The 9127-nt window shown below is 33.7% G+C and overlaps 1 protein-coding gene across 1 annotated transcript; it reads right to left on the bottom strand.

The window, feature by feature from the left end:
• Positions 1–5599: 5599 nt before the first annotated feature.
• LOC111878709 (phosphatidylinositol 3,4,5-trisphosphate 3-phosphatase and protein-tyrosine-phosphatase PTEN1) lies at positions 5600–7496 on the bottom strand. The gene is made up of 6 exons (XM_023875215.3): positions 7311–7496; positions 6673–6849; positions 6470–6583; positions 6033–6377; positions 5835–5936; positions 5600–5748 (listed from the first exon to the last, which is right to left on the bottom strand). Exons 1-6 carry the CDS (start codon positions 7494–7496, stop codon positions 5632–5634), a joined length of 1041 nt encoding a protein of 346 aa, XP_023730983.1. The 3' UTR covers positions 5600–5631.
• Between the last annotated feature and the right edge of the window lie 1631 nt (positions 7497–9127).

Below are 9127 nucleotides of genomic sequence, written 5' to 3'. Positions count from 1 at the left end.
GAAGCTTGTGGGAAAGAGTAGATCTGAGCTTTTAAGAGGTTGGAGGTTCTTTCTGAGGTAAAAAGCTCAAACCTTGCCTTGTTATTTGTGTTATGTGCTTCTTGGACCAATTTCTAGGGTTTTTGGTCCAAGATGGAGACTTTATAAGCAAATGGTCTCCATTGGCCTAGATCTATCATATTTCTGGTCTATAAGTGTTGTATGTTCATAAAAATGCAAACTTGGACGTAAAGATGGAGTCATGCATGAGATCTAGACCTTTAGAGGGAAAAAGGAAAGAGGTTTGAGGGTGTAGGGACCTTTATAGCCATGCCAAGGCTTAAAGGTTCCGACTTTATGGAACAAGATGTTGTAAGAAAGTCAGATCTGGAAGTTGAAGAAGTGTCTTAACTGTTTAAGACCAAAATCTTAGAAATGGCTGAACTGGGACTTACGTTGGGAGTAATTCCCAATACGCGCAACGTAAGGGGTTGAAGCCCCGATTGTGGTTTGCTGGCATATGCCCCGCGTATAGAGAAGGTATGCACCACGTACTGCCTTCTGTTGACTTTCGTTGACTTTTAGGGTTTTGGTCAACCTTTGGACTTTTGGGTCAGGGAGGGGTAAAATGGTCTTTTACCCTTCTGTGGAAATTATAGAGTGGATTTAATCTAGACTTTGAGAGCCATTATTTATTTGAGTGTATTGTTATGTGTTTAGGCGGGGGCTAGACTAGTGTGATCGAGTACAAGACTATTCGAGATACCGAGGTGAGTCTTCTCACTATACTGTACCTGGAAAGGTACCTATGTGCGACCAGAAGGTCTTGTATGCTATGAGATGTATGTGTTATATGTTATGTGATATGTATGCGCTATGTATGTTATGTATGATATGGACCGGAAGCTCAAGATGATATGGACCGGAAGGTCAAGAGGGTACGGACCGGAAGGTTGATACGGGTAGGACCGAAAGGTCTACCGGAGTTCGGGACGGAAGTCCCCTGAGACACTCAGATCAGAAGATCCCATAGAGTTATGGCCTGGAAAGGCGTATGTGTGGTATGTGGTATTTTGAGGAACTCACTAACCATTTATGCTTACAATGTTGTGTGATGTGTTTCAAGTACTAGTGACGACCGCGGGAAGGCGCCGACATGATGAGTACACACACGAGGAGTTTTACATGTTATGATCTTGGGATGTAATGTTATGGGTTGTTATGTGATACAATGATATTTTTATAACTATTATGAATGAAAGTATGTTTTTAAAATGTGAAAAATTGTTTCGAAAATTTATGTCGTTACATCAAAGGGAATAGAGTTTCTTGAGTACGAAAAATTGTTACATGTGCCAAATGTAACAACAAAGGACACAGTGTCAGGACTTGCAAAGGGCAGTTACCATGTTTTGGTGGCGCATCTAGAAGAAGAAAGGAAAAGGGAAAGAGAACGGAAAGGTTTCTGTCACACCCCCAGCCGGCAGCGGAAACACCGGGCGATGTAACGTCATTCCTTGTATCATAGTTATCAAATATATATTGAAAAATACAAAAGAATTATTATAATATACATACCTTTATTGATAATAGAAAGTTATATTATTCCAGCTTATCAAGTTCCTGAAAACACATGCGTTTTGAAAATACGTCAACATAAAGTTGGTGAGTTCACAGGTTTTGACTCTGAGTAAAGATAGTACTCTTTCCGAATTCCAAAAGTATAGAACATAGTTCGAAAATATTATTCTGACTCATATTTGTTTATGTATAGTATATATAAATCCTAGGTACAATGGTTTGCTTAGTAGTATACCTATGAGTTTCATATACTATGCATATAGGTGTTTGTAATTCCATACAAACAAAGGTTGCTACGTATAAATCTTATTTCAATTCTATACGAGTAAAAAGAACCTCTACGTATAAATCTATTTCAATTCTATACGAGTAAAACCGCTACGTATAAATCTATTTCAATTCTATACGAGTAAAACCACTACGTATAAATATATTTCAATTCTATATGAGTATGTGTGCTAGGTATAATTATCTACTTAATATATAAGTAGTATACATACTATTTTCTTATACTTAGAGTATAAGTGTTTGGGAAACTTATACTTAACATTAATACTTGTATAACAATAAAGTATAATGCTTCTAACAATTTGCGACCATGAGTCCGTAACCGTGACTATATGACTTAGTTTTATACCTGTGGTTATTGTTACAAGGATCACACCTTGGGGTAGTTACAAGGATCACACCTTGTGGTATTTTCCGCACGCTTCATCAACGTCGGAAGGTAGTAAATTTGGCAAGTTCGTCACCCGCCAAATATTGGTTGTAGCTCACAACCACGGGTGGGGTTGTCACGCTCACACGGGATTAATAGATACTGGTCACAGGACTTTCACTAAGATCCCCAATCTTAGTTGATGGTTACAAGAACTCATGTAGACTTTGTCGGCTTCCTATAGCTCTAACAACAAAATCATTTTCGTGTTTAAAACCCTAAGTTACTAGACTATGTTTTTAAACATTACTCCTAAGTTCATAATACTTTAGGCAGTACAACAACTATAACTTGAGGAAACACTAGGTTTTATCTTTAGAAAAAACCAAATAACAACATATAACATACGAGGTTTTATCTTGACATAAAACCAACAATAACAATATACTTATTAATTAGCATATAGAACTTCCGAGTATAACTCTGGAACTATATCGCACACAACATATATATAGAACTCCCAAGTATAACTCAGGGTCTACATCATACATAATATATATAGAACTCCCGAGTATAACTAAAGGTCTACATTAGTATAATAACATGCTAACAAGTTTATGATAGTTGTATGTTTTAAAAATATCATATATAAAACAGCTATATCCCGGTTAATATAACTATCTATGTTGATACGAACATACTATCATATAGACATAGTATTAACTTATATATAATATATAGCATGAGTTTTCCCCCGAAAACATTAAAAAGTGAGGCCGTGAAACTCACTTTAATATCTTGCTTTGACAGAATCTAACTGAAAACGATCAGCAATTCGCAATCGTCGGGCTCGGGATGCGAAATGGCCTCAGCAAACGAGAGAGAAAGAAGAGAAATGGTGTAAGGAAAGCTTATGGCCGAACTTTCTATTTATAGGTTGATTTTTGGCCCTCAAGACATGAGAATGATAGGCTCACGTCGTGAGTTATGGCAAGAGTCATCCTGTAGTCTTCCCAGGTGTTTTCTAGGCTCGATTAGTGTCCTGCAGTGTCCTCACGTCGTGAGAAAACCGTGCTTACGTCGTGAGATTTTGAGTTATCGTTCCGTAGACTTCTATCTTCGAAATGTGTCGTTTTGACTCCTCACGTCGTGAGTGTTTATGCTCACGTCATGAGTTCAGTCTGATTAGGGTTTCTGATAGTTGTATCTTCGAAAGGTCGTAACTTTTGCATACGAACTCCGTTTTTGACGTTCTTTATATCCACGCATAGATATTTACGAGTACTACAACTCTCTTTTAGACTCCAATAGCTAATTCTAAGTCTATTTTAAATTCGTCTTATTATAGAGATTTATAGTGTTAGGTTTTATCATAACTTCTTTACACGAAGTCACATTTAGACGTTCTATATAACTTTGGAATCGTATGGACGTATACTTTGAGTTGTATCATAAATTATGTATGAAAGTTCATACTTTAACATGAATTACATAGTAAGTTTATCACGTTACTAGTTTAACAAAATCACATTACATGATTGTCGTAATGACATGTGATTGTTATTGACCTATTTTGACTGGTGTTACAACTGCATTGTAAACTCTTATGCCATGTGATGTTTTTATTTTGGTTAAACTATTATGGATTATGTTCTTTTAGTTAAATTATTATGAAATGTTTTGTGTTTGGTATCACCACAATAATTTTGGGTGGTTAAACTGTTATTTTGGTTAAACTCTTATGTGACGTTATTTTGTCAATGTTATGTATAACTCTTATATAAGGCTTTTGTTTTTATGTTATGTAATGCTTAAATTGTTATGGTTTCAATTTTGATCTTAAGTAAACTTTGGAAAACATTGTAAAATATAGTTATGAGTCAACCATTGTAAAACACAAAATACCCTTTTCATTGCTCCATAACAGTCAACCTTGGTCCTTGCAGCTATTAATTGTACCAAAATATCCCACATGCAACTACATTAGGTGATCTTTAACCAAAGAAGACTATTGATATACCCAATATTACAACTTCTAAACAATTATGCCAAAAAACAAAACCCAACTGAATATTAACAATATTTTCAGGTTCCGATTTTGGATTTCTATTTCTTCATTTTGGATTTCAAGCTCAGGATTTTAGATTTCAACTTAATACTCATGAATTTTTTTCATCTACCCACGAAATAAAGCCATTCCTTAGACCCTAAAGTTTTCAATAGCCTTGATTAGTACAATCTAGGGTAAAAAAATCATAAGTCAATACATGTAAAGGGCATGCATAAAATGACCTACTAGGGTTTCTCTTAGCCCTTAAAGTTTGTATAATACCTACAACACCACAATTACATTTCACCGTAATCAATTTTATGGATCTTAAATTTTCACACAGTAAGAAAAATGGAGGAGAAGATGAGAAGTAGAGGAAGTGATTGAGAAAAGAAGGGAGGAGAAGTTGAATAAGGGATTGACAAAAATACCCCCAACATGCTAGTCATGTGGGGGATTTCTAACCATAAAACAGAGGGAAAGTTAAATAAGGGACTAGGTGGGTTACACATTTCAATACTAAAGACATTCTGAGTTAAAAAAATCTTTCTAGGGACGAGACATGCAAGTAACCCCAAACCACAAGGACCATCCCGGGACCAACGATGTAATTTTCTCTAAAGTTAGTGACACCTCATGCGTTTTTCTGCCAATTCTAGTTTATATGCAGATACAACATCAATGACATATAAAAAGTTTTTTTGACACATAAAAAGTTTTGATATGTACATTATTAGTATTATATTATTTAACTCTTTGATACGTGTAGCTTTTATTCTGGGGAATGATAAAAAAAAAATTTTGTTTAAAAGTTTTGGTGGATATTCTCCCCCCTTGTTTTGATAATCAATCGCCTTCTGATTCTTGTGCTATGTATGTTTGAATGTATGATTCAATATCAATTCAAAATGCTAAAATTTCTTTTTCAAATTTGGTATATTGATGCTTGATGTGTTTAACTACAGTTTTCCTCTGTATATTAGCTTACTCTAACTACATTGGGATCTTACCAAAGCCCATTTAGTTTATATAGAGTGAACAATTTCGTTCCTTTGTTTTACTTTTTAGAATTTGATTTTCGCCTTTAGGATATATTACAATTTCGTTCCTTTGTTTTACTTTTTAGAATTTGATTTTCGCCTTTAGGATATATTGAACATAAAGATAAAAGGAATAGGAATAGAAGATCATGAAGATATCGACATATTTGTAATTTTACGTGAATATAAACAATAAGACAAGTTAAAAGGCAAAAAGTGAACCAAATGCATTAAAATATATATAGGCAACACATAGTAAATTTGTAATTCACTCTAAAAGATTTAATCCTTTCATTTACACATATTTCATCGAATTCTCAAACTTAAACGGCCACATCTTCGTTGGTTTTCTCTGGAGCAAACAGCAACTCCACATAGAATTCCGGACCTGCTACGGATTTGCCTTTATTTTCAACTTTATCTAATTCCAACATCGAAAACTGAAAGAAATTCAAAACCCTAACATTAAAAACTCATTATAGATTTATATCCAACATTCTAACCTAACAAAGATCGGTTAAAGTACCTGTATGAGGTTGTGTTCGATGAAAGCAGTATTGAAGCAAGCATAAAAGAGACGACCTCCAAAGCTTTTCTCGTAAAATGTCACACACACATCTCCACTCACCTGTTCAACCATTATATATATAAACGTTAACGATTTTACAAAAACCCAAATTTTAAGGAAGATTATAACTATATATAATTAATTAATTAATCACACCTCTACTGTTTTGATAAAATAGCAGTCGAGGCGGTTATGTCCATCTTCTTCTTCCTCGATGAACGGGTAAGAGTGTCGATGATTGTTCTCAAAAACACCATTCTTACTTTCTTTGCAAAAATTCCTGCAAGTTTCTTCGGATCGATGATACCTCTGTCCATAAGCCTCTTGCATTTCGGACACAACAAAGAAGACTGTTTCTATGTTTTTGGTGTCATAAAGTCGGATCCTTTGGATCTCTCTAGTACATTCTTTCGGAAGATTGACCTTCGGTGGACAGCCGCCAGTGAAAGAAAGAGATTTCTGCCAGTAGTTAATGTAACGCCGTTGGCTTGGTATTGTCACCTGCCATGTCACCATATCCATATTTAATTTCTTTACACTTTATTCTAGAAGATATTTTAAGAACTTAAATGGAAGAAAAAACAAAAACTTACTCCAAGATTACTTTTGGTCGTTTTATCTACATAACTCTGAAGAGCTTCATCTGCTAACATGCCATTGTGGACCAAATAAGAAGATAGCATCAACCCAGTTTGATATTTACCCGCCTGTTAAATTTCAAAAACAAACCATTATCTACATGAATATATTTAATATAAACCAAAGTGTGCAAGAATTTACAGAGCAAAAACTTTACCATACAGTGAACAACTACAATATTTTTTTGGTTGCTTGAAAGCCATGAATGAACACTTTCACAGAATTCCTTGATCATTGGGAGCGATGGGACGTGAATATCATCGAATGAGAATCTTTCCACAAGACCGCAAAAAGGGGATGGATCATAATCTTGCTCTACAGATAAGTTGTACACCTAAAAAGGTAAAAAAATATGAGAAAACTTGCCAATTTATGCAACCAAGTTTCAGTTATTACCAAAGGTTTACCGTTTTATACATGAGAAATTCACTGTGAAAATTGGTAAATAGTTTTGGCTTTGTAAGAATCTCATGGTAATTTTAATCAAGTTATAATTATAATTTTTTAAATAATTAGAAAATAGTTTCTTTATTATATTTTTAGATTTTGATAGACATTTATTATTTCTAATTTTAATTAGTTAGGTAGTTAAATAATATTTTTTTAAATATCGTTAAATACTATATTGAATAATGTTTACATATACCTTGTACTTACATAGTTACATATGATATAAAAAAAATCCAAGCATGATAATGAATATAATTACTTATTCCATTACTTTATTTATTTATTTATTTATTTTCAATTGTTATCATTCAACTATACCCCTATAAATTTAGTCGACTAAATTACCTTATAGTATCCATGATGTCTATGTTCCAAAGCCTCCTTGACCTGATTTACGGTTTTCTTTCGCTCCATGGGAAAGGACATTGCTAATATGCGATCACCAATGTAATAACAACCCGGCATCATCCACCTTCTCTTTTGAGGCACCAAACAAGATCCTTGAACGAGTGTTGTAGCTTTCAAGCCCATTTTACGTATTAAACTAGACTCCAATAGATTATAGTTAGTGTACTTTCAAAAGTGTGTGTGAAACAAACAGTATACTACATATCTGCAGATTATATTGATTAGCTAAGAGTCAACATAATACAACAATCAAACCTATAACATTCAATACATGGTATACAACTTTGCAAATTAACGAAGTATGTATTATTGTATTAAAACTTAGTTCTGTTACGTTATATAACTAATCGTATATAGATTTTTTGCTCTTCAATATATTATTTATAAAATATTTTATGTTTACTATACTGTGGGTATGGATTTTCGTCGTAGCCTTTTATTCTACATTCAAAATACTTAAAGAAACATAAACATTCGAATATTTGACGTCAGAAAGATTACCTCTTATTGGTAATACTGACACTTGAGTTGTTCTCTGTGTTTCCTCTCCGATTTTGGTTTATGATTTTTGTGCAATATTAAGATGATCAAATATATAAGCTATTTAGGAGTGTTAGTATTTTGGTAAGATTAGGATTCTTTTTGTTTCCTCTCTGCGTTTCCTAAAGCTTGTATATTTTGTAACCCTTCATCACAATTTATAAAATAAGAAAGAGTACTCAACAAGAAATCTCTCCGTTTGGTTATCGACATTTCGGGGGATTTGAAAGTATTAATTTGGAATTGATATCTAATAAAATCCCCGGTTTGACTAAAAAAATAAAACCATTGTATTATAAATATGTTATTTTAAGAACTTTCTTTGACGAACGTTTTCACAAAACCTTTTATCACGTAAACAATTTTAAATCCAATTTCCTTAATTAGACATATTTTTGGATCGATGGAATCCTAAAGATTTTAATAAATTTTAATTCAAAATAGCATACCCAACTACGAACATATATATAAGAGGGTAAATTACATCATTTGTTCCAAAAAACACGTTTAGTTTTTATTTTCAAAAATTAATCTGGATCATCTCCATTAACTTTGCACGTTTAATCCCTAAAATATGATTTTTTTGCAAACTTAGTCCTTGTCATAATTGAAATGACCATAAAACTCTTATGTTTTTATTTTTCAATTTTTTTAATGTTTTATTATCATTTTCAATTATAAAAAAAAAGAATAAATACACAATTAAAATGACCGTCCCTCCAACTACATTTTCCATACCCCATCTACCCTTTTAATGTGATACTGATCGAATAGTATAACAAACATAGACTCGTTGGTCACCCTACCAACAAATAACACCATTAGAAATCGTCGGTCAATGAAAAACCACCGACCACCGCCGCTCCATTTCTGGCTAGTGTTTCTGTTGAATCATAAGGTTTCCGATAACATACACTCGATTTCCATCAAGAACAAGATATGTTTGAATTCCAACAAGATCTAGGGTTTTCGTTGTGTTTCCGACTAAGCCGCGAGGTACTTTCGATGGCAGATGAAATCATGTCGACTGCTACATCTACACCAACCTCTGTCTCCAGCTACCCTTTGATGAAATTGTTTTCGCCAGATACATGCTTCGTTTTCAGTCCTCCATATCGCAAAGTTAGGATGATGATGGTGAGAAGTAGGCGATCTTAGGGGACGTAGGGCATTGACTAGAGTAAACCCTCTTCTTACTTGCTGATGTTTGTAAC

This window comes from Lactuca sativa, chromosome 3 (assembly GCF_002870075.4).
Source record: "Lactuca sativa cultivar Salinas chromosome 3, Lsat_Salinas_v11, whole genome shotgun sequence".
NCBI lineage: Eukaryota > Viridiplantae > Streptophyta > Magnoliopsida > Asterales > Asteraceae > Lactuca > Lactuca sativa.
Note: the sequence above shows the minus strand (reverse complement) of the source record. Positions and strands in the feature narration are given on the sequence as shown.

Excerpts from the sequence above, each read along its gene's own strand:
- LOC111878709 (XM_023875215.3), bottom strand. The coding sequence starts at position 7,496 with ATGGGCTTGAAAGCTACAACACTCGTTCAAGGATCTTGTTTGGTGCCT. Across the intron at positions 6,378-6,469 it reads CGACCAAAAGTAATCTTGGA|GTGACAATACCAAGCCAACG; the intron begins GTAAGTTTTTGT and ends GTGACATGGCAG. Across the intron at positions 5,749-5,834 it reads TCGAACACAACCTCATACAG|TTTTCGATGTTGGAATTAGA; the intron begins GTACTTTAACCG and ends AATTTCTTTCAG.